General features: G+C 41.5%; 1 protein-coding gene across 4 annotated transcripts in view; it reads left to right on the forward strand.

The window, feature by feature from the left end:
• The window catches only part of klhl32 (kelch-like family member 32), a 191,308-nt gene that overhangs the window by 109,652 nt on the left and 54,681 nt on the right, over positions 1-26,975 (forward strand). For 3 of the 4 annotated variants that reach the window (XM_078399687.1, XM_078399688.1, XM_078399689.1), the window contains one exon: positions 5,645-5,860. In XM_078399687.1, coding sequence (XP_078255813.1) covers positions 5,645-5,860 — 216 coding nt within the window. Of the gene's footprint in view, positions 1-5,431; positions 5,543-5,644; positions 5,861-26,975 lie in introns of those variants that run through there. The other variant, XM_078399690.1, reaches the window with a different exon arrangement.

The raw sequence follows: 26,975 nt of genomic DNA on the forward strand, positions 1-26,975 counted from the left end.
CCGTGCTATATCTCTAAATCTAAATCTAGAAAGCATCTTCATAGCGAGTGAAAGGTGTACAAAATCATAAGAGGAACAGATCGGGTAATCGGCCAGAGTCTCTTGCCCAAAGTAGGGAAATTTCGAACCAGAGGACATAGGTTTAAACTGAGGGGGGAAAGATTTAATAGGAACCTGAGGGGTCACTTTATACAAAGGGTGGTGGGTGTATGGAACAAACTGCTGGAGGAGGTAGTTGAGCCAGGCACTATCACAATGTTTAAAAAACGTTTAGACAGGTACATAGATAAGATAGGTTTAGAAGAATAAGTGTCAAACGCAGGCAGAAGGGACTAGTGTAGATGGGACATGTTGGTCAGTGTGGGTAAGTTGGCCTGTATCCACGCTACATGAATCTCTGACATTTCTTGGTCATTTTCAGGCAAATACATTTGTGCTCCCCGCATTGTATTTACATCCCAGCATCCATTTATCTACATCAGTGGGACTGAGAGAATGGTCACATTACAGGACCATCACCCAGAGGCACGAGTTTGAAGCACGAGTTTCGATGGGCCGAATGGCCTAATTCTACTCCTATAACTTGAGAACGTGAATCTGTTGGAAGCTGAGGAATTTAAATCCAAGAAATTAAATTAATCTGGGAATAGAAGAATCTACCATCTGCTGCTGAATTGTCATAAGGCCCACTGATTCGCGGATGCTGGGATGTCCTTCAGGGATGGAAGCCTGCCACTGTGACTCATCCTGGCATTACTATGAGCCCAGGCCCACCAACATGGTTGATTCTAACATTCCTCTGAGGTTAATGGGCAATTGGAATTAGAAATTGCATGCCACTCATATCCTAAACTATCATATCGTAAACGAATGACAAAGTAAATAAACAAAAAAATAACAAAAAATATGAGGATCAGGTGAGTCTGTAGTTTCAGACATGAGGCCCTAAGGTCATTGCCATTTGCCTTGTATTGGCAAAATAAGCATGAATACCTTGAGCCAGGGATGTTCATATCCTTACAATAATACTTAACCTCTATCTGCTTTTCTGACCTCAATGCAGATTGGTTCCTACCACAGCCTGTTGGGTAAGACATCAGTTTTGTGTCATTCTCGGTAGGCCTGGAAGATTAATTTGTTAGAGTGGATTAAGACCTTGCAAAAGTAGTGACATTTTTCGCTCCTTCACTTCGCTACACCCTGCAAAGTAGGTATTGAAGAATGTTTGTATTTCAGAAATTCTGTGGTTTCAAAAACATGATCACAGGCTCTCAAGATCAAAACTGTCACAGTTGCCATTGACCTTTTCAGCATTCAGCAGGATTGCTGATGAGCTCTCCATAGTTCTCATTAATAAGGCCTTGTTTTATCTAACTAAGAAACTGCCAGCTGGCTGTCTTTTCTGCTTACCAGCATGCTTCAACCATTGACTGACTCAGGAAGTATGTTTCACTTTATTTAATTCAAGCAGATTGGGTTTCTCATTTTGTCCTCTTTAGAAACTGAGAGAGAGAGAGCAAAGGCTTTGAAGCCTCGATGCTTGAAGTAGTAAGTAACTTCTAAGCAGTATCTTGCAGGCTGGGCTGGGCAGTTATCTGGCCTATTTGGCATATTATCATAATGTCTTAAGGGATAAAATGCAAGATTTATCCTTTAAGTGTTAGGTAAAACTTCAGTATGTGAAAGGATTATTAAGACTGCTACTCTTCAGCTTTAAGGGAGCTATTAATATCTCCAAGGGGGTTTGAGCTATGCCTTGTCTCCTTGACAGGCATATGTATGTAGCATGAGTCTCTTGTAGAATATCCAGAATTGTTTTAATTTTACAGAAGAAGTCAATCTTTTCTTCTGCAGTTACACCGTGAAGGAAATCGAGGCATCCGTCACCCTTCTGGAAGTAAAAGCATTAAACACATTCCAGCTGTATTTAAGAAATATTCTTACACATCTGCATTACTGGAAATCAGTCTAATTTCTTTCGAGTGATTTGTTATTTAACTTGAAAGTGATAATGTTTCTGAAGGTCATTCCATATCTAATGAACTTCATCCACGGTACGGCACGGTAGCGCAGCGGTAGAGTTGCTGCTTTACAGCGAATGCAGCGCCGGAGACTCAGGTTCGATCCTGACTGCGGGTGCTGCACTGTAAGGAGTTTGTACGTTCTCCCCGTGACCTGCGTGGGTTTTCTCCGAGATCTTCGGTTTCCTCCCACACTCCAAAGACGTACAGGTATGTAGGTTAATTGGCTGGGTAAATGTAAAAATTGTCCCTAGTGGGTGTAGGATAGTGTTAATGTACGGGGATCGCTGGGCGGCACGGACTTGGAGGGCCGAAAAGGCCTGTTTCCGGCTGTGTATATATGATATGATGTGATAAACCCCTGATGAGACCATATGGGAATATATTATGTATTTTGAATCTGATTGTCATTCAGTACCAGGTTTGTGATAGGTATTCATTTTAGGCTGTTGCACACCTATTATGAAGGAATCTAGTTTTGTCATTATTTTAAAGGATTCAATCACATCCACCTACCAAAGTGTAAATCCTTAGTTTTCAAAGTCTCTACTGATAATGTCGGGCACTTAAATTAAGCATCGGCCAGATAGCTCTGTTTGTCCCCTCTCTCTTAATCATTCGCAATGGGAAGGAAAAAGGGCAAATTCTGGATGTGGCTGGACCAAACCCTTATTCTGGGGAAGAACTGCCTTTCATGTTTTGTTTTTGACTGTTATGGCAGTGATTCTCAACATTCTATTTGGGTTTGCACACAGCTCTGCAACATTAGTCAAAACCTTTAATGATCGTTAAATTGCAGTCTCTCGTAGCAATGGTCACGCAACCTTGCTTGATGTATGCTTCGAATAGGTTCACCTAAAAGCAACAGGTTTTATTTGCTAACGTTAAAAACTTGTGGCATGCACAAACTTATTTGCTTCCTCATAGCTGTGCTAGGGTGTTAAGAAATGGGCTACTGAGATGATTAATGTGTTGGTCTCGATTTTCCAAAATATCCTACACTTGAATAAAGTTTCAGTAGATTGGAAAATAGAAAATGCTATTCCTTTATTCAAAAAGGAAGGAAGTCAGGAGGACACATCGCTTAGCATCTGACATTGCAAAAATGTTTGGAGTTATTATTAAAAATGTTATAGCAGAGCATTTGGAAAGATTTGAGGGAGTTGGATGATTTGGTGAAAAGGAAATCGTATTTCACCAGTTTTTGGAATGCTTTGAAGAATTACGTGCTGTAAATAATGGTAGATAAAACTTACTTTAATTTACAGAAACAATTTGATAAGAATCACATTGCTGATTATTGTGTAAAATAAAGGCTCTTGGTAGAGATCATATTGATGTGAATAGAAGATTAATTTGATTAACAGGAAACAGCGTGGTCATAATAATTTCTCAGCTTGCAAAGTGTAATGAGTGACGTGCTATTGGGATTGGTGCTGCGACTTCAGCCTTTTACAATTCATATGAATGATTTGGATGAAAGCACAGAGTGTGGCTGCTGAATTAACTAATGACACAAGGATATGTAGGAAACTCATAGAAAGTCCCTTGGGATGTCTTGATTTGGGTTTTATTATGGCTGATGGAACTTTACTTACTGGAGCTGAGGAATCGTGTAAGATTCTTTGGGGCCATGGGAGAATCTGGAACCAGAAGACATGGGTGCCCATTTAGAAACATAGAAACATAGAAAATAGGTGCAGGAGTAGGCCATTCGGCCCTTCGAGCCTGCACCGCCATTCAATATGATCATGGCTGATCATCCAGCTCAGTAGCCTGTACCTGCCTTCTCTCCATACCCCCTGATCCCTTTAGCAAAAAGGGCCACATCTAACTCCCTCTTAAATATAGCCAATGAACTGGCCTCAACTACCTTCTGTGACAGAAAATTCCACAGACTCACCACTCTCTGTGTGAAGAAATGTTTTCTCATCTCGGTCCTAAAAGACTTCCCCCTTATCCTTAAGCTGTGACCCCTGGTTCTGGACTCCCCCAACATCGGGAACAATCTTCCCGCATCTAGCCTCTCTAACCCCTTAAGAATTTTATATGTTTTTATAAGATCCCCCCTCAGTCTTCTAAATTCCAGCGAGTACAAGCCCAGTCTATCCAGTCTTTCCTCATATGAAAGTCCTGCCATCCCAGGGATCAATCTGGTGAACCTTCTCTGTGCTCCCTCTAAGGCAAGAACGTCTTTCCTCAGGTTAGGAGACCAAAACTGCACACAATACTCCAGGTGCGGTCTCACCAAGGCCCTGTACAACTGCAGCAGAACCTCCCTGCTCCTAAACTCAAATCCTCTTGCTATGAATGCCAACATACCATTTAAGACTGAGATGAGAACAAGTATCTGTTCTATGATGGTTGTGAATCTATCCCTGACATAGTAAAATGTGGGACAGGGTCCCTGAATATATTCAAGCCGCAGTGAGTAGATTTGTAACCTTTTTAAAAAAAGAAATCAAGAGTGTGAAGATGAAAGAGTCTGCAGATGCTGGAATCTGGAACAAAATAAAATAGAACGCTTGAGTAACTCAGTGGCTCAAGCTGCAACTGTGGAGGCTAAAAGTGTAAGTTGATATTTCGGGTTTGAGATCCTGCATCAGGACTGAGAGGGAAGAAGAAAGACTGCCAAGATGTAGCGATTTGAGTGGGAGGGGAATGTTAAAAGGCCAATAGTTGATAGGTGGAAACAGATGGGGAGGGAATGTTGGGCAGATGAAACCAGGTAGGAGGTGTGTATTCTCCCTTTGGTTCCCTTCACACTGTCTGATTCCATCTGTCTATATTGCATTCCCCCCCCCCCCCCTCCCCAAAACAAAAACCTTTCATCTTTTCAATTATTGCAAGGTACAGCAATCACCCTTCTACTGCTTTTCTGTATATGCAATCAAACGAGTGATGTCTATATCCTGGCTCATCCAAAATCTGTCTGGGGTAGCTCCCTTATCTGAAGACTCGTTTTCTCTATGCCATGAAATTTTCCAATGTCATCATACAACTGATATTATAGACAATAGACAATAGACAATAGGTGCAGGAGTAGGCCATTCAGCCCTTCGAGCCAGCACCGCCATTCAATGCGATCATGGCTGATCACTCTCAATCAGTACCCCTTTCCTGCCTTCTCCCCATACCCCCTCACTCCGCTATCCTTAAGAGCTCTATCCAGCTCTCTCTTGAAAGCATCCAACGAACTGGCCTCCACTGCCTTCTGAGGCAGAGAATTCCACACCTTCACCACTCTCTGACTGAAAATGTTCTTCCTCATCTCCGTTCTAAATGGCCTACCCCTTATTCTTAAACTGTGGCCCCTTGTTCTGGACTCCCCCAACATTGGGAACATGTTTCCTGCCTCTAATGTGTCCAATCCCCTAATTATCTTATATGTTTCAATAAGATCCCCCCTCATCCTTCTAAGTTCCAGTGTATACAAGCCTAATTGCTCCAGCCTTTCAACATACGACAGTCCCGCCATTCCGGGAATTACAATTGCAATTGTACCAGTGCTACCCAACCAGGTAATAATATGAAATTAATAATTGTGAAACTATAAGTGCCTTGCATACTCTGTATTGATTGACTGACAGGAATGGCATTATATTTTTATTTTGTTTTCCCAGGAGCTGACTAGTTTCAATTATTTGGACTTGTATAAACTTGCTGACCTATTTAACCTTACACTGCTGGAAGAAGCAGTGGTGAACTTCCTGATCAAACACCTTTCTGAACTACTGAAGAACCACGCAGACAAGGTCATGACTCTTCCCTACAGGCTGCTTCGAGAGGTTTTAAAGAGTGACCGTCTGACTTCGCTGAGTGAGGAGCAGATATGGCAGGTAATGTAGAAACTGAGATGTGTTCAACTCCCTGCAAAGTGTTCCAAGCTTTTTGAAAACGTTTTTGTTTCTTGTTGTACTGTGGGTCCACACTATCCCACGCCAGGTTTGTATTAAAGTGGTAGGGAGTAGTTGTTCAAGCAACTTCTTCTACTGTCTCCATTGTTCAAGATGTGGACTCTTATACATCGGCGAGACCAAACGTAGACTAGGCGATGGTTTCGCGGGACACCTTCGCTCAGCCCGCCCGAACCAACCTGATCTCCCAGTTGCCGGACACTTTAATTCTCCCTCCAACACAGACCTTTCTGTCTTCGGTCTCCTCCATTGTCAGAGTGAGGCTAAACACAAATTGGAGGAACAGCATCTCATATTTCGCTTGGGCAGCTTGCAGCCCAGTGGTATGAATATTGATTTCTCTCACTTCAGGTAACTCCGGCATTCTCTCTCTCTCTCTATCCCTCCCCCACCCAAGTCGCACTAGCTTCTCATTTTCACCCTACAAACAGCTTACAATGCCCTGTTTCCTTTATCAACGTTACTTCTTTGCATATCTTTCATTCATTGTTCTTTATCTCTCCACATCACCATCTATATCTCTTGTTTCCCTTATCCCTAAGTCTGAAGAAAAGTCTCGACCCGAAACGTCACCCATTCCTTCTCTCCAGAGATGCTACCAGTCCCGCTGATTCACTCCAGCTTTTTGTGTCTATCTTTTGTATTAAAGTGGGACTTCTGGTGTGATCCTTGAGTGTACATGTTGTTCGTTGTTCACATTAAATTTCCATTGTATAATTGCTAAGTGAGTGTACTGCAAATGTCCAGGAGGTGGTGCTGAATAGCACACTGGTGCACTGGATCCTGATCTAGAGATTAGAGTTAATTTTCATCATTATTGCTACTTTAGTTGATAGCCAAAGACTGGCATGCATGAAGGATTAAAACTGCAACCTTCCTGAACTGTAGTTGTCACCTTTCTATAACATAAATGTAGTTAAGATGAGAAAAAGTTATCTGGTCAAATTTTCCATTGGTGCTTTCTTGTGAGCCCACTATGGATGTCCAGACTAATTTTATATCCAGACTAAGTATTGTTTTTTTCAAAATTATTTAATCGCACTTTTCCGATGCGTGAACAGTTTAGTAGAATGGACTAATTTTAAGGCCTTCTACAATGGTTCGCAATATGGCTGTTGAAGTTATCTTTAGAGAAGAAAAGGGCTCATTTGATTCACTGCCTGTCTCCTGAGACCATAAAGATCTTTCGAAATAGGATGAGGGCCTTTTATTAATTGTTTATTGACTATTCATTTTAGGCTGATAAGCTTTCTTCCAAGCATTCTGCTTTGGTGGACGTATCATGGAAGGCATTGAGAAAGGGAATATCTGGATTACAAAGTGAAACAATTCACAGGTACAATTGTGATCACTCAACCATAGACATAGCAACATTCTCTGATTAAAAGAAGACTGTCACAAAAGTCCTGCCACTGTAAGATTATGTGTTTGTGTTGGAAGAGTTGATAGTCTTTGAGAATACTATTCCGTCACTGCATAAAATTAGTTAGCTGAATTTGAGGTCATTTGGATTTGGGAATATTAAATTTGACATTGCAATCCCTTTTGCCTTTGTACTCTTGCGTCTGCCCAACTGAGAATGCCAAGCTTTTATTTTAATATTATTTTTATTTTGGAGAAATCAAGATGATTTATTTGATCGTGCTAGCAACATTTCAGTAAATTCATTCAATAATATAACAGTCATTTCTGGCTAATTATTGTGTTGTATAAAGGCCTTATTAACTTACCATCTACAAGAGAAAGCTGACTAATTCTGGAAACTAATTTATTCTTTTAATATACTGTTGTGAAGACAGAGGCAATATATTTGCAACAGTGCAGTTGAGGTAGAAGATGGTTGATTTGTGTTACTGTAAGGCAAAGTGATGAACTATTTTATTTTAGTTTGGTGGAATATTTATTTCGCTCGGTCTATTATTTAGTGGACTTCCTGCAAATTGTATTATTAATGTTTGATGATGGAATATATATCCAGATTTGTGCGGCCATGTCAAATCGAACTTTAGCAAAATAACTCCATGCCACACAAAATTTTGATAGCATGTGTGCACATTCAAATGTTGTTTCTTGAAACCATATTTTCAACCCAATTAAAGGGCAGTTTATGTATTTCTCACAACGTTGATGTGTTGTCAGATGGAGGAAACATCTTTAAAAATACTTCTGTTGTCAAACTATACATAAAAAGCAATATTTTTTAAAATAATTTTCACTTCAAGTGCTAAATATGATAAAATTATTTGGGGGGGGAAACAAAATTCATAAAATATTTTGAAAATAACAAATTCATGACAAAATGGATAGAAAAGTGTTAATTTATTGGAAACGTGATTATTGTAAGATGTGTATCTTCTCATTCATTGACTAATCATCAAAGCCAATGAGCTACATTAATGCAGTCGTGTTTCTGATTTCTTCATGGTTTTGTGGTCTAAGTTTGAGCCTTCCCACTAACTTACTGATTTATTAATGATTTCAAACTCAATTAGTTTTATTTGTAAAATGGCTTAACATTTAAAATTAAATTGTATTCATTTCTTGAGTGAGTCCATAGTTACTTGAAAATGGCAACACGTGGACAGGGAGGGAAAGAAGGCATACAGCATACTTACCTATATTGGTCAAAGTTTTGAGTGTAAAAGTTGGGAAGTCATGTTGCAGCTGTATAAAACTTTACTTGGTCCACATTTGGAGTATTGTATATAGTTTTGCTCACCGCACTATAGAACCCATGTGGAACTTTGGACAGGGTGCAGAAGAGATTCACCTGGATGTTGCCTGGATTGGAGAGTGTCAATTATCAGGAGAGGTGGGACAAAGTTTGATTGTTTTTGGAGTGTCGGAGGCTGAGGGGAAAACTGGTAGAAGTATATACAATTATGAGAGACATAGGTTAGGTAGACAATAGACAATAGACAATAGGTGCAGGAGTAGGCCATTCAGCCCTTCGAGCCAGCACCGCCATTCAATGCGATCATGGCTGATCACTCTCAATCAGTAACCCGTTCCTGCCTTCTCCCCATACCCCCTCACTCCGCTATCCTTAAGAGCTCTATCCAGCTCTCTCTTGAAAGCATCCAACGAACTGGCCTCCACTGCCTTCTGAGGCAGAGAATTCCACACCTTCACCACCCTCTGACTGAAAAAGTTCTTCCTCATCTCCGTTCTAAATGGCCTACCCCTTATTCTCAAACTGTGGCCCCTTGTTCTGGACTCCCCCAACATTGGGAACATGTTATCTGCCTCTAATGTGTCCAATCCCCTAATTATCTTATATGTTTCAATAAGATCCCCCCTCATCCTTCTAAATTCCAGTGTATACAAGCCCAATCGCTCCAGCCTTTCAACATACGACAGTCCCGCCATTCCGGGAATTAACCTAGTGAACCTACGCTGCACGCCCTCCATAGCAAGAATATCCTTCCTCAAATTTGGAGACCAAAACTGCACACAGTACTCCAGGTGCGGTCTCACCAGGGCCCGGTACAACTGTAGAAGGACCTCTTTGCTCCTATACTCAACTCCTCTTGTTACGAAGGCCAACATTCCATTGGCTTTCTTCACTGCCTGCTGTACCTGCATGCTTCCTTTCATTGACTGATGCACTAGGACACCCAGATCTCGTTGAACTCCCCCTCCTCCTAACTTGACACCATTCAGATAATAATCTGCCTTTCTATTCTTACTTCCAAAGTGAATAACCTCACACTTATCTACATTAAACTGCATCTGCCATGTATCTGCCCACTCACACAACCTGTCCAAGTCACCCTGCAGCCTTATTGCATCTTCCTCACAATTCACACTACCCCCCAACTTAGTATCATCTGCAAATTTGCTAATGGTACTTTTAATCCCTTGTCAATTTTCCTAGTTACATCCTCAAAAAATTCCAGTAGATTTGTCAAGCATGATTTCCCCTTCGTAAATCCATGCTGACTCGGAATGATCCCGTTACTGCTATCCAAATGCTCAGCAATTTCGTCTTTTATAATTGACTCCAGCATCTTCCCCACCACTGATGTCAGACTAACTGGTCTATAATTACCCGTTTTCTCTCTCCCTCCTTTCTTAAAAAGTGGGATAACATTTGCTATCCTCCAATCCACAGGAACTGATCCTGAATCTATAGAACATTGAAAAATGATCTCCAATGCTTCCACTATTTCTAGAGCCACCTCCTTAAGTACTCTGGGATGCAGACCATCAGGCCCTGGGGATTTATCAGCCTTCAGTCCCATCAGTCTACCCAAAACCATTTCCTGCCTAATGTGGATTTCCTTCAGTTCCTCCATCACCCTAGATTCTCCGGCCCGTAGAACATTTGGGAGATTGTGTGTATCTTCCTCAGTGAAGACAGATCCAAAGTAACGGTTTAACTCGTCTGCCATTTCTTTGTTCCCTATAATAAATTACCCTGCTTCTGTCTTCAAGGGACCCACATTTGCCTTGACTATTTTTTTCCTCTTCACGTACCTAAAAAAACTTTTGCTATCCTCCTTTATATTATTGGCTAGTTTACCCTCGTACCTCATCTTTTCTCCCCGTATTGCCTTTTTAGTTAACTTATGTTGCTCTTTAAAAGAGTCCCAATCCTCTGTCTTCCCACTCTTCTTTGCTATGTTATACTTCCTCTCCTTAATTTTTATGCTGTCCCTGACTTCCCTTGTCAGCCACAGGTGTCTCTTACTCCCCTTAGACAGTCTGTCTTTCTCCAAGGGTGGAAATATCAAGCAGTGCAGGGTGAGAGGGGAAAAGACAGTCTGTCTTTCTCCAAGGGTGGAAATATCAAGCAGTGCAGGGTGAAAGGGGAAAAGTTTAAAGGAGATGGGCGAGGCAGGACTTTCTTTACACGGCGTTAGGTGACTGGAATGCGCTGACAGGGAGGTGGTGGAAATAGATATGATGGCTATGTTTAAGAGGCACTTCGACACATGAACAGGCAGGGAATAGAGGAATTTGAATGGTTTGCAGGCAATGGGATTAGTTAGATTGACATCATGATCAGGCAGACGTGGTGGTCCAACGGGCCTGTTCCTGTGCTATACTTTTCTCTGTTTTGACATGCTATGAAATATGAAACCGAATGTTATTGACTGGAGTGTTTCACTGTGCTCTTTAAATCCAGAGATGTGGACTGGAAGGTGCAATATTTGAAGAGGTTGTCCCTTGCTTTGATGTCTACCTGCTAAATGCCCACAGTAAAAAAAAAAGCGTAACAGTAGATTAGCAGCATTTATGTACACTTTGGATTGAATGAGATGTACGGAATGATTAAAATAATCACAAGGCGTGGGTTAATCTGTAACTTAATAGGAAAAAAGAAAATTCACTTAATTTAGTAGAGCATGGAAAAGAAGGGATTGAGTGGATAAACTAGTTATGTACTAACTTTTGCGGACTTTGTGAACTTTTCAAGGAAAGAGCGTTCACGTTGCGGCCCTGTTTCCACCAATCTTTCCACCACTACGCAAAGAAGCACAAGACTTGCTAGACGCCATTGTTTGCAGATGCTGAGAAGTGTGTTCAGCTCTGGATGAACAATTTCTAATCTTGTGACGTGGACTCGATAAGAAGAAGTGAACTGATATGATCATTGAGAAACATATCGGTGTCATGAATTATTGGCTGTATGTATTGGACAATTACATTTTTCCTGCCGCAGCTTTACATGCACATAACCTGCAATGCAACACAACCACAAAAACTACACAAAACACTATCAGTTATTCTAAGTAAACTGGACAGTGCAAAACTCAAACCACGTAGAACAACCATAGTAGTGCAAAATCTGCGGTGTAGATCAAAACAAAGCCCAAAATTCCTAATGCAACCCAGGAAGTTCTTAGTTTGAAGTTTTGGTGGAGTTTGTCGTATTCAATAGTCTGATGGATGTTGGCAAGAAGCTGTTCCTGAACCTGGACGTTACAGTTTTCAGACTCCTATACCTTGTTCTCGATGGCAGGAGTGAAATGAGAGTGTGGGAAGGGTGATGTGGGTCCTTGATGATGCTGGTTACCCTTTTTTGAGACAGTGCCTCTAATAAAATTAGAAAGGCAAATATGGATTGCTTTTGGAAATGGTTTGACAGCTGGAGGAAAAGATTTACAAAAAAATGACAGAGAAAGAAGATGTAGAGAAGTAAATTCATATAACAATTAGGGAGCCAACAAATAACAGCAGGAGCTATATAGGTAATGTAATGATATTCTAATAGTACTGTGATGTGTTGTCAGGGTAGAAGCTTAAATCCACATGGACCTGAACTAAGATAACAATATTCATAGATGAGGCATGTTGGCCGTATTTCCACTTTATAGTTCTGACATAGAATGGTGTGTCCTATTATTTTTTTTTCAGTCTGGGGGTTTTATAATGCATTGTTTTTGGAACTTTGCATCACTTGTAGGTAAATCTTAAAATCCATACTGAGAACTATCATTGTGCTTCTACTGCTCGAAATCTCTAATTTTTGGTAACACAAATAATTTTTGAAAGACAAATACACGTTTGTTTTAAAAAAAAGCTGTGATGTCATTCTTCTTCAGAAGGTCGTAGATGATAGGAGCAGAATTAGGCCATTCGGCCCATCAAGTCTACTCTGCCATTCAATCAGGACTGATCTATCTCTTCCTCCTTACTCGATTCTCCTGCCTTCTCCCCATAACCCATGGTACCCGTACTAATCAAGAATCTTCAGCAGAGCTTCTGCAGTCCCTTAGTTTATGATGGTATGAGTGTTATGTTCATATTTTAGTACCTTGGCGATTGAATTCATGGGCTTCATCTGTCTTGTTTTAACAATCTGCCTGAGCCAATGAATGGACTAAAGTGTATTGGCTGCATAAAAGCATTGTAAACATAGACCCTATTGATATTAGGTCATTCTTGCTTACTGGAATTCAATTTGGAACCACTTGCAACATGCAATCAGGCATCTGCTAACCGCCAACCAACCAACTTGATATTAATTAGCTAGAGACACAAGAGACTGCAGGTGGTGGAATCTTGAGCAAAGAAAACCTATGTGCTGGAGGAACCCAGCAAGCATCTGTGGAAGGAAAAGGACAGATGGCGTTTTGAATCAGGGCATTTCTTCAGATGGCTAAATTAATTAAAAATATAGACAGATGAGATGTGAAGTTGGAAGACTCAATTTGGAAGGGAGAAAGGGGGAGGAAACTTGTGCTGTATTCCCATGAGTAGAATGTTTGGTGCTGTAAGCACAGTATGGTTGGCGACACTGACAATTTGATGATATTCCTCTTGCTAGTGATGCTCTAGAAGTGACGGCAGTTAAGGGCTTGTCCATGCCACAAGGATCACCATCTTGAGGAAGACATTGCTAAAGTTTAGTTATGAGCACAATTGCTTCACTGTCTCTCACAATATTTACCCCATTAATGCTTACAGCCATGCACAGTAAGCCCCCCTGATGAATGAAAATTGAGTTAGTCTGTGGATGTTTGGGTGATGCTGGTTGAGGTAGGAATTCAAGGATCTATTTGCACACTTGAACTCAGCAGCCCAGGCAGCATCTCTGGAAGGCATGGATAGGTGACGTTTCAGGGGGATAGGACCCTTCGTCAGTCTGATGTTTCGGGGTCAGGACCCTTCTTCACGCTGATGTTTCGGGTCGGAATCGTTCTTCAGAGAGCCCGGGCATGAGATGTCATCTATTCATGTTCTCCAGAGATGCTGCCTGACCTGCTGAGTTACTCAAGCACTTTGTGTTCTATCAGTCTAATACTCCATTCCTTTTCCCTCACATCCTCATCCTGCCTTCCCATGAATGTATCTATATTATTCGCCTCAACCATTTCATTGTCACCACCACCTAAATCTGCACCTTCCAAGTAATCTGCCCCCTAATTCTTTTTATCAAAAAGTACTGCTTCACATTTATCTTCCACCCCATTTGCCAATTATTTATCCGTTCTGCAAGTTTAGTGATGTCCTGACCAGGAAACTGTGCCTCAGTTCAATGCCTAATTTGCGAGGTGATACTTCAACATTTTTTCATCAGACTGGACTACGTGCTCCAGCCCACACTGGGATTTCATTTTGGAGATAAATATGCCACCAACTGAGTCAATCTGACATTTAATATCTTGCTGCTTGCACTCTCATAAGCTATTATAGTAAAGTGTGACATAAAAAGCTGGAGTAACTCAGCGGGACAGGCAGCATCACTGGAGAGAAGGAATGGGTGACGTTTCGGGGTCGGGACCCTTCTTCAGACTCGAAACGTCACCCATTCCTTCTCTCCAGAGATGCTGCCAGTCCCGCTGAGTTGTGACTATCTTCGGTTTAAACCAGCATCTGAAGTTCGTTCCTACACATAGTTTTCTATTTAATTTTAACTCTATCATTTTTCAATATTAATGTCCACCACGCCCCAAAAGAAATCAATCACTTTTGTCAAAGCTGGAGAGAAGCCTCGACCACAACCAAAACAAGGGCGGGCCTCCTCTACACGGCCACTGACTGGCAGCTGCATGTGGATCTGGGCAAACAGATGAAATTTCCACAGCACATCACAGCAACATCACTCCGGCCAGGCATGATTATCACCTCCGAAGTGACAAAACAGCTGATCATTCTGAAGCTGACAGTGCCCTGGGAAGAGCGTATTGAAGAAGCTAATGAGAGGAAACGCGCAAAGTACCAGGAACTGGTGGAGATGCGCCAGGACAGAGGCTGGAAGACACGCTATGAACCCATAGAGGTGGGCTGTAGAGGCTTTACAGGACGCTCACTCTGCAAAGTCCTCAACCAGTTGGGCATTACGGGATTGGCAAAGAAGAGGGCCATTCAATCCGCAAGCGAAGCCGCAGAGAAAGCCACTAGATGGCTTTGGATTAAGAGGGCTGGTCCGTGGGCGGTTGCTGCTGGGACGCAAGTCGGGGCCTGATCAACCCCGGCTGGGTCGCCTGGGCGAGGGTGTCTGATGTTGTGAGACCCGAAACACCCGATGACCCCAGGTCACATCACTGAGGATGCGTCCCAGCGCATCCAGAAGATGTATCTTTCACATCACATCTTGCACCATCTTGGATGTTTTGCAGACGTCGTGTTCTACTTCACACTTCTACTTCTCATTTATCTTTTGTCAAAAGAGATCAGATTGAAAGATGGGTATTACCACGTGAAGAATTAAAGCTATTGCTCAGAAACTTTGCAATTTATCCTGTTGTAGCTAGGCCATGCACATTGCTTGTGTCCATTCACAGTCTGAGTTGTAAGCAGACAGATCCCATAGTAGTAGTATCTAAATCTCAAATTGTTTGAGGTAACACCGGTACCCACTTACCCCCCCCCCCCCCGTTAATTCTCATGGGTTACTTTGCTAGCCGTGGGTTCTAAAATATCTTGAATATCTTGAAGATATCTTGAAAACCCTGACCAGGACAAGGATAACTGTTTATTTTAATAGTTGCAAGACCAGTTTTATGCCATTAAACAAAGAATTTGAGAACAATAACGTATCAAAATTTTAGCCCATGATGATTCGGTATACTGTGGAAATATTAAATTTCGTTCAGCTGATTATTTGAATAACAATAAATATAATTGCTTATTTAATTTTAAATAGAATCATAGAGTGTGGTGACAGGCCCTTTGGAACAAATTGCCCACGCTGGCCAACATGCCCCATCTACACTAATCCCACCTCTCTGCATTTGGCCCATATCCCTCTGAACCTATCCTATCATTGTACCTGTCTAAAGGTTTCTTAAACATTGTGAAAGTATCTGCCCCAATGACTCCTCCAGCAGTTTATTTCATTTACCTACTATCCTTTATGTAAAAAATGGTGTTCCTCAGGTTCCTTTTAAATATTTCTCCCCTCCACTTAAATCCATGTCCTCTGTTTCTTAATTCTCCTACTCTGGGTATTTGTATGTCTTTAGAAGATTCCAAGGTTAATTAAAAAAAAAAAAAATTCAACTATGCAAATGTTGGTGCGGTCATTTGCAGAGATCTCTGTGCCAAATTTCTTGATTTAGATGAGGAAGCGGCTTGGCAGATTACCTGAGATGGTAGGAATTTAGTATATCAGATCAAATCTTCTGCCCTTCTCATAGTTACATCTATGGGATATATCAAAGCTTTTTCAAAGGCAAACCATTGGGATTCTGCCCTGTACATTCTGCCTTTTAAAAGGCTGGCCCAAGTTGTGTTACCCCGCGTTGAGTGTTAAGAAGGCTCTAAGATGATCGATCCCATTGTTGCTGAGGAATTAAACCAAACTGGGACTCAATGTCAAAATGATGAAGTAGTCAGCCATCTTGGCAGGGCAGTGCATTCACAATTCATAAACGTGATCTCCCGGTTGCTAAACACTTTAATTCTCCTTCCCATTCCCACACAGACCTTTCTATCCTAGGTCTCCTCCATCGTCAGAGTAAAGCTACACTCATTTGGAAGAACAGCATCTCATATTTCACTTGGGCAGCTTACAGCCCAGTGGTATGAATATTGATTTCTCTAACTTCAAGTAACCCCAGCATTCCCTCTCTCTCTATCCCTCCCCCACCCAAGTCGCACCAGCTTCTCGATTTCACCCTACAAACAGCTAACAATGGCCTGTTTCCTTTATCATCGTTACTTTTTTGCATATCTTTCATTCGTCGTTCTTTATCTCTCTATATCATCATCTATATCTCTCGTTTCCCTTATCCCTAACTAGTCCGAAGAAGGGTCTCGACCCGAAATGTCACCCATTCCTTCTCTCCAGAGATGCTGCCTGTCCCGCTGAGTTACTCCAGAATTTAGTGTCTATCTTCGATTTAAATCCACATCTACAGTTCCTTCCTGCGCAATAAATGCTCTTGTTCTGCATTTTTGGTTGGTATGATTTCTGGGGTAGAGTGGTATTTGGAGGGCCTATCTTCCAATACTTTACGTGGTAGTATGCAGCTCCAGGAATTTCAGGCCAATTATATTAAGGCACAATCGAGTAAAACTATTACTCATTTATTATTGATGATTAAGGGGTCTCGACCCGAAACGTCACCCATTCCATCTCTTCAGAGATGCTGCCTGTCCCGCTGTGTTTGTCCAGCATTTTGTGTCTAACTATTATTGATGATTGTTTGATATAAATAGCAGATTTCTTTTAATCTAAAATTACCTGCATCTTTATCATTCCTTTCGTGTTCTCCTTGAAGCTGGACTTTGTTATTTGGAGTCAATTAACAGGCATGTATGATTGTTAGCCAATTATATGTTCAGCGAAGCATGGATATTTGTTTTTGCTATTTAAGTAAACAGATAATTTAAATAGTAAACTCAACAGTGGAAAATAAAATTAACTGAACCATAATGTCTCAAGTGTAGTCAAGTTCCAGCATTTCTGCTGAGGTTATACTGTTAATGCAATATACCGTGGAAAAATCTAATATGCAGCCTTGGGTGAAGATTGGATAGTCTACAGGATTAGTGTCAGCATTCTTTATAGAAGTGAAACTTGATGGGCAGGCTGGAGACAGATCTACAAAATCTCATTAAATTGTTGAATTGTTCATTACCAAGCTCCCTGGCTTTAATAAAGTGCTCATTGACTTTCCTGCATCCTCAATCCCACTGAAAAAGAATAGCAGCTTGGAAGGTTGTTAGCCATGCAAGGAGAAAATGGAACAAAGCAGGACAGTCAAATTAAAGAGAGAGAGTGGGTTTCAGAGCTTGATTCAGCCAACTACTTTCCTTCAATACTAGGGGCATGTACTGGAGGGTTGGAAAACACAGTATGTAGCAACCTGGCCTAACAGCTTAGAAACGCGCTGCAATCAGATGAAAATGAGACCTGCCACAGCGATGATTACCTACAGCTCTCTGATCATCTGCCTCTTTTTAGTTAATGAGCAACATGAGGAATCCATGCCTTTTCGAGTGCCTGGCACCGAATAAGCTGCAGGGCTGAGAGTTTAGATAAAATAATTCACTGGGAATTTTTTTTTAATTCTCAAAGGGATTATAGAATATTAAAACTGTATGTTCCTTATAATAATCAAAAATAGTTTTCGAAAAATTGTCCCTTGAACCTCTAGATTTTGGATGGCATATATTTCTAAAACAAAATTGTCAGGGAAAATAGAATGACCCATCCTGTTATGTGAAATGAGCACGTCTTCATTATTTTAAAATAAAGCGAGAGTATGTTTATTATCGTATTATCTTATAAAGCACCGATGGCATTAGTCAGCATATGGAGGTGAGGTATGGCTTGTTTTGTTATATTTTTGACAACTAATATTCTCCAAGAAATCCCTTATCTACAGATTAAAATGGCTGCTTAAAATGTTGCAAGAATCCCACATACATTATGGGTAATGTTATTGCAGTGTGGAATATTCATTGTTCAAATATGTATTTTTGCAGTTGTCTGCCCTGTTTCCGACATGACCTTATTTGAATCCAAGAGCTGCAGGTGCCAAAGCTCACTACTGCAAGTGTACTTTTAGTACAGCTGCTTTAGAAATACTGAGGAAAATAGCATGAAAATGGAAGAGAATGAGGATAGTCTGTAGGGGTCATGTAGTTTTGAATCTGGAGATGCCTGATTTCTTGTTCTTATTTTATTGTTCAATGTCTGACGCGTCATATCTTGGTGAAGCCAAAATAAAAGATTGAAAACTTAACTAAAGATTAATTCTTGATTTTTAAACCAAAAGTTCAAGAAAACAAGACAAAGCAAGTTTTTCTCCGCTGCCATAGAAATGAATGAGATTGCAAAATGCAATTTGCTGGGATTCAAATTTTGGTGACAAAATTATCAAAGTTTTAAGGGAACTACAACAAAACTCTAGTATTGATGTAAGTGCCATATTTTTTGCTTGAAACCACCTTTTTTGATTCTTTCCCCATATTAACTAAAGCAAATCGAAAATTAAAATGGCACTTTTAAACATTAACTGTAGGTTTTTGATATTGGCTATTATTTTGGATTACCGCTCAGTGTCTGACATTTTCAATATTTACCTCTCTGCATTATCATCTTGGCATTAGGCAACAATGCTCATTTCATGCATGTTTCAACAATGGCCAGTGCATCTGTATCATCTTTGTTTTCTTCTCTCTGAGAAGAGAATGGGATTGAAAGAAACTGCCACAGTCGTTTCATCCCAGTGCTCCAACTCATTCACAAATGAATTTAGTTCCCTGACAGGTCCGATGGGTCACTGTCTTTTGAATTTGTTCAGATCTGTCCATGAGGTAATTAGAGAACTCCGTCCTTTGGAAACTAGAGATGAAGAAGGAGAAGGGTAGCAGCTGTACAGAAGCACCAAAAGCTGTGGGTTTCAGTCCAACTCGCACACCATTACATTCTTTCCACGTTCCTGGGCCTAAATTCCAGAGCGCCCTTGAAAAAGCATGTGGGATACTTAAAATATTTTTTTGTAAAGCAGGAAATGCTAGAAGCCCCTTGCACTCCAGGCTGCATCTGTGGAATGAGAAACCAAATTAATATTTTAGGTCAAAGACAATTTGTCAGAGCTGGGAAGGAGACAAAAGATGTTTGTTGAGCTGCAGGGTGGGTGAGGAAGGGACCTGCTTTTGATGGGGTAACATTGAGAAACCCATGGGAATAAAAACTGGAAATAAGGCTATCTGGTTAATGAGTGAATGGGAGCAGTTCCAGAACAAGAATATAGAAAAAGGAATTTTGGAGTTGTGGAATGCAGTGCAGGTAGACGTGCCTAGCAGGGTAGGCTGGGCATATCCTTCACTCCCAGGGGAAATTGATAAAAACAAAATACTGTAGAAGAAACACAATAAACAAGCTGAGCCGATATCACAGGTGGATGACTGATACAGACAGAAACAAAGTTAAATTAAGGTGGCGCAGCGGTAGAGTTGCTGCCTTATAGTGCGTGCAGCGACGGAGATCCGGGTTTCATCCCGTCTACGGGTGCTGTCTGTACAGAGTTTGTATGTTCTCACCTTGAGCGCGTGAGTTTTCTCCAAAATCTTCGGCTTCCTCCCACACTCCAAAGACGTACAGGTTTGTAAGTTAATTGGCTTGGTATAAAAATGTAAAAATTGTCCCCAGTGTGTGAAGGATGGTGTGAATGTGCTGGGATCGCTGCTCGGTGCGGACTCAGTGGGTTGAAGGGCCTGTTTCCACGTTGTATCTCTAAACTAAACTAAACTAAACCTGAAGTTGTTGGATTCAGTATTGAATCCAGAAGGCTGCAACATGCCCAGACGAAAGATGAGGTGCAGTTTGCCAAGCTTGCATTGGGTCTCATTGCAAAAATAAAGAGGCCACAGACTACTAGGCCAGATGGAAATAGAATGGAAAATTTAAATGGCATGCAACACGAAATTCAGTGTCACCCCTGAGGACTGAACATCAATGGTCTACATCGTGATAACTCAATCTATGGAGGAGACCACAATTTGCACATTGAATGAAGTGTGCTAGATTAGAAGAAGTACATGTGAATGGCTGTTCACAGGGACAGACTGTTTGGGTCAGTTTGGGACCATTTGAAATGTGGGATACCTTCATTGGTAATTGCTCATGTTAGTAATTTGAAAGAAATTCTTTGTTTTCAAATTGTCTAAAGAAGGTCTACCATTTTCTTTGTGTTGATGTGTAAAGTGGTTTCACAAGAACAAAAGAAATTGGAACAGAAATAGGCCATGCAGCCCCTTGTGTCTGTTTGGCCACTCAGTATTGATTACAATCAGATCAGTCATGATCTTTTTGGAAAGCACTTATTTAATATAATTGGAATGAAACATTTCTACTCCTGTATCCAAATCCTTTTGCAATAAAGGTTTACATTTAGAATGATAAAGTCATAAATCACGTAAACAGGTTCTTCGGCCCAAATCGTCCATACCAACTATAATGCCCCATCTAAGCTTAATGCCATTTGCCCCACTAGGCCCATACCTCTCTAAATCTTCCTTATCCATGCACTTGTATCCTGTCCAAGTGTCTTTTAAATGTTGTTATAATATCTGTTACAACTACCTCCGCTAGCAGCTCATTCCATTTACTCTCCACCCCCGAGTGGAAAAGATACAGTGATGTCCTTCCAAATCTTGTACATCCTTTCCAAGATGTTCACAATACTACAGATTTTATCTAACCTGGTCTTTCACCAGTTGAAAAGCTGGTCATTCCTATTGATTTTTACAAACAATCATGGATGTGTGGAGGAATTTACATTTTGGAAAGTCAAGTCCTTAAGATGATGAGGCAGGTGACCTGTATGTATGCAAGCTTGACTTTGTATTATACATATATTGAGGAAATCTGTGCCCCAACCTGTATGTATCTTGCACATGAACAATGACCACTTTAGTACTGTGCACGGAAGTGATCACAGTTGGTTGAATCCTAGCAAAGTAATCTCAACTTCAAGGAGAAAAAAAATATTGTGGAATAAAACCTGGTAAAACCATTGAGGATTTTAGGTTTTAGGTTAATTGGGATGTGTTACGTTTCTTCCTTTCCTCGACCAAAATACTTACCGAGTATTTTCCATTCAATTAAAAACGAATATATTAAAATGGCATGCATTAAAATTTACTTTGCATCCTGACAAAGATATCAGCATTGTTAAAATTCACATTGATTTCCAGAGCAGTTTATCAAATCTTATAATAAAAACAATGTTATCAGGAAAAATATATAGTTTAAGTATCAGACCTGGAAGCAGGATAAATGTGCAAATAAGGGAACCACAGTCCACACCTGTATTGGCAACTGAATGTTGGTGAGCTGAAGTTATATTCACGGAAGATGGTAATATTGGGATAATTAGTGTTTATGCAGTAAAAGTGGCAACAAGGACTGTTAAATTGTGACACTGAAAGAGTCCAGTTATTGCCTGACGGAAGAACTCCAACCAGCATATTTATTAGACTGCTAAAACAACAAAACTAATTGGCCCACCAGCCTTTACTTACATAACAGTGCAGATGATCTGTGCTTCCATGCAAAAACGGACGACTCAAATATCCACTCAGTTAATCGCTGCTCATTGAGCCATGGTGTTCTGCTCTTGACCTCCTTACAAACATTCTGCAGAGCATTTACCTCTCTGACCCTTGGCCCTGAGATATTAATTCAATGGAATGTAGCAAAGGAAGAAAAACATTTTTTTTTTTAGAATAATGTTGTTGCTATGATTCATTACTTTTAACTATTTATGTTTTTAAAATTTGCTTTAATTGACTGCCTTGCAAATAATATTTCATAATAACTTGTGTTGATTTTGATTGATCTAAAGCTGAATGCCAGGGACATTTATTGCATTGAATGCCTTCGAGCGTTCATAGCTCCTTCTTCTCCTACGGCTGCACTAGGGACACGGGCTTCCTGAATCACTTTGCTGCTTGAAGTCACTGTTGAAGTTTAGTTTAGTTTAGGTTAGAGATACAGTGCGGAAACAGGCCCTATGGCCTACCGGGACCGCACCGGCCAGTGATCCCTGCACATTAATACTATCCTACACACACCAGGGACAACTTACACATACGCTAAGCCAATTAACCTACATACCTGTACGTCTTTGGAGTGTGGGAGGAAATCGAAGATCTCGGAGAAAACCCACGCGGTCACGGGGCGAACATGCAAACTCCGTACAGTCAGCACCCATAGTCGGGATCGAACCCGGGTCTCCGGCGCTGCAAGCGCTGTAAGGCAACAATTCTAGCACTGCGCCACCGTGCCGCACTGCTGGCCTCCAGGTTGAGGAGGACAACTGAGATTGGTTCTTGTCCTCAACCCAGGTAAGGGTGGGCAGGCTGCACATATTGATTTTGGGCAGGGGAGCCAGTCCCATAAGATCCATAATATAATTACAAATTAGAAACGCAGGACATTGAGGGATATGGATCACATGCAGGCAGAGGAGGTTTGTTTAACTTGGTATCATGTTTGGCATGGACACTGGGCCCCAGGATCTGGTCATGTGCGGTACTGTTCTACGTTCTAACACTTCTGGTGGATCAAGTCTCACCGAGGTCCTGCACAATTGCAGTGAGACATCTTTTTCCTGTACTTGAGTCCACTCCATAAAGGCTAACAGAGATGAATTATGAGGGCATAAACAGGGTGGAGAGCAGGAAGCTTTTGGCCAGAGCAGAGATGTCTAAAACTAGAATGTGTACGTTTAAGCTAAGGAGTGAAAGATACAAAGAAATCTGGGGAAATTGTTTTATCAGCCACTGGGTGGTTGCAATCTGAAACAGGCTGCCTGGGGTGGTTGTGAAGGCAAGTAATCCCAATTGCGCTTTGGGTTCATGGAGTCCAGCGTTGGGACATGGACCTCTACCAATTTCTTAGTAATTAAACTGGCAGGCTTCCCAGCTCTTCCTTTTATTCAGTGCAAGCACAGAATAAGCAATTAAATTCAATTGAATGGAGAAAAATAGCTGTGAGGCAGGAGAACAAGCATAAGAGGATTTATTTGGGCACTTGCATCGCCAAGGAATAGAAGCTCAAGACCAAGAGTTAGTAAATGGGAATAGTATAGATGGATACTTGATGGTTTGGACGCGGTAAGCCAAAGGGTCAGTTTCTGTACTGTGCGACTCAGTGACTATACCAGTTGCCCTCTTCATCATCTCCAACTTGGAGTGACCAGTGCATCAGAAAATCCAGGTGGCTTTGAACACTAACACTTCCCAATCTCTTACTGTTTAACAAATCCTCTTCTTTTTTCTTTAGTGCCCCAACAAAAATCTGTCAAAAATATTTCAGATTTCTACCAATTGCCGTGTTCTGTTTCCCTCAGTTCCAACAGTGGAGGTAACAGAAATGGATTTCTTCGATGCACAAAACATGTGCTGCACATGCTCCTTGCGCCCAATCAGAATTCTTGACAAAATGCGAAATAGCCTCAAAATACATGAGGGGAAACGATGGGGTTTACTATTTTGTACAATAATGGGACCAAGGGTGGTTTCCATCAAGATTGCTTGTGCATCAATGCCATGCTGACTGCTGGGGATTAAGTCAACACTTAATGAACAGTCTCTGTGGTGGACACAGTGCAGCAGCAGTAAAGGCTGTCATAGGGATAAAGGAAAAAGGGGGAGGGGAGTGGACACTCTCACCCTGACCACCTCCCATTGATGCCGTGAACTATACCTGTACCTCATCGTCTTTTTGCATACAAAGGTCATAAGTGATAGGATTAGAACTAGGCCATTTGGCCCATCAAGTCTACGCCATTCAATCATGAGTACAGGCCCAGTGCCGACAAACGCTCATCATAGGTTAACCTACTAATTCCTGGGATCATTCTTGTAAACCTCCTCTGGTGCCTCTCCAGAGCCAGCACATCCTTCCTCAGATAAGGTGACCAAAATTGCTCACAATATTCCAAATGCGGCCTTACCAGCGCCTTAGCATTACATCCCTGTTTTTGTATACAAGCCCTCTTGAAATAAATGCCAGCATCAAGTTTGTTTAATGACAATAATATGACAATAAACTTGACTTCACTCGATAAACTTCCAAGTAGCATGTCACATGTATTGAGCATGCACAGGTCAAGGGACCCGTGGTCACTGCAGGTAGGTTCCCGTGTGCAAGGCACCACGCTGGCCATTGAAGAGTTGGGTGATGCTACATGCAAGCCATGGATATGACAGAATAGGCCTTTCAATTCATCATCATCAAGGACCCGAACCATTTGGGCAATGCCCTCTTCTCACTGCTACCATCGGGCAGGAGGTGCAAAAACCTGAAGCCTCACACTACTACCAGGTTCGAAAACTTTCCTACAACTATCGTACTTGAAACAACCTGCACAGCCCTTATGCTACCTTGACAAGTGAATTTGATTAGTACGGGTGTCAGAGCTTATTGGGAGAAGGCAGGAGAATGGAGCTTGGAGGGAGAGATAGATAGAAACATAGACAATAGGTGCAGGAGGAGGCCATTTGGCCCTTCGAGCCAGCACCACCATTCATTGAGATCATGGCTGATCATCCACAATCAATCACCTGTGCCAGCCTTCCCCTATCCCTTGATTCCACTAGCCCCTAGAGCACTTTCTAACTCTCTTTTAAATTCATCCAGTGAATTGGCCTCCACTGCCTTCTGTGGTCTTTTGTGGAATTCCACAAATTCACAACTCTGGGCGAAAAAGTTTCTTCTCACCTCAGTTTTAAATGGCCACTTTATTCTTAGACTTTGGCCCCTGGTTCTGGACTACCTCAACATTAAGATCAGCCATGATTGAATGGCGGAGTAGACTTGATGGGCCTAATTCTACTCCTATCACTTATGATCTTATGGTCGTGTAGGAAAATAACTGCAGATGTTGGTACAAATCGAAGGTATCACAAAATGCTGGAGTAACTCAGCAGGTCAGGCAGTATCTCTGGATAGAGTCTGAAGAAGGGTCTCGACCCGAAACCTCACCCATTCCTTCTCTCCGATGCTGCCTGACCTGCTGAGTTACTCCAGCATTTTGTGTTGCTCTTTATGGTCTGTGATCTTATGAACACTTCTCTTGCACTATCATGGACTTTTTTTCTAATTGTGTTTTGCAGTAATTTTTTTTGCAGTCTTCTTTCTTTTGGAAATATGCAATTTATGTGTAATTTACGTGTAATTTATTTCTGTGTTTGTGAATCTATGTCACTGTGATGCTTTGCAAGCAAGATTTTCGTTGTACCAATACCTTGCCAAACATGTACACGTGACAATAAACTCAACTTGACTTGATCATCCGTTACTTTGGATCTGTCTTCACTGAGGAAGATACACACAATCTCCCAAATGTTCTAGGGGCCGGAGAACCTAGGGTGATGGAGGAACTGAAGGAAATCCACATTAGGCAGGAAATGGTTTTGGGTAGACTGATGGGACTGAAGGCTGATAAATCCCTAGGGCCTGATGGTCTGCATCCCAGGGTATTTAAGGAGGTGGCTCTAGAAATAGTGGAAGCATTGGAGATTATTTTTCAATGTTCTATAGATTCAGGATCAGTTCCTGTGGATTGGAGGATAGCAAATGTTATCCCACTTTTTAAGAAAGGAGGGAGAGAGAAAACGGGTAATTATAGACCAGTTAGTCTGACATCAGTGGTGGGGAAGATGCTGGAGTCAATTATAAAAGACAAAATTGCTGAGCATTTGGATAGCAGTAACAGGATCATTCCGAGTCAGCATGGATTTACGAAGGGGAAATCATGCTTGACAAATCTACTGGAATTTTTTGAGGATGTAACTAGGAAAATTGACAGGGGAGAGTCGGTGGATGTGGTGTACCTCGACTTTCAGAAAGCCTTCGACAAGGTCCCACATAGGAGATTAGTGGGCAAAATTAGAGCACATGGTATTGGGGGTAGGGTGCTGACATGGATAGAAAATTGGTTGACAGACAGAAAGCAAAGAGTGGGGATAAATGGGTCCCTTTCGGAATGGCAGGCAGTGACCAGTGGAGTACCGCAAGGTTCGGTGCTGGGACCCCAGCTATTTATGATATACATTAATGACTTAGATGAAGGGATTAAAAGTACCATTAGCACATTTGCAGATGATACTAAGCTGGAGGGTAGTGTGAATTGTGTGGAAGATCCAATAAGGCTGCTGGGTGACTTGGACAGGTTGTGTGAGTGGGCGGATACATGGCAGATGCAGTTTAATGTAGATAAGTGTGAGGTTATTCACTTTGGAAGTAAGAATAGAAAGGCAGATTATTATCTGAATGGTGTCAAGTTAGGAAGAGGGGATGTTCAACGAGATCTGGGTGTCCTAGTGCATCAGTCACTGAAAGGAAGCATGCAGGTACAGCAGGCAGTGAAGAAAGCCAATGGAATGTTGGCCTTCGTAACAAGAGGAGTTGAGTATAGGAGCAAAGAGGTCCTTCTACAGTTGTACCGGGCGCTGGTGAGACCGCACCTGGAGTACTGTGCGCAGTTTTGGTCTCCAAATTTGAGGAAGGATATTCTTGCTATTGAGGGCGTGCAGCGTAGGTTCACTAGGTTAATTTCCGGAATGGCGGGACTGTCGTGTGTTGAAAGGCTGGAGCAATTAGGCTTGTATACACTGG

Source organism: Rhinoraja longicauda, chromosome 5, assembly GCF_053455715.1.
Source record: "Rhinoraja longicauda isolate Sanriku21f chromosome 5, sRhiLon1.1, whole genome shotgun sequence".
Classification (NCBI taxonomy): Eukaryota; Metazoa; Chordata; class Chondrichthyes; order Rajiformes; family Arhynchobatidae; genus Rhinoraja; species Rhinoraja longicauda.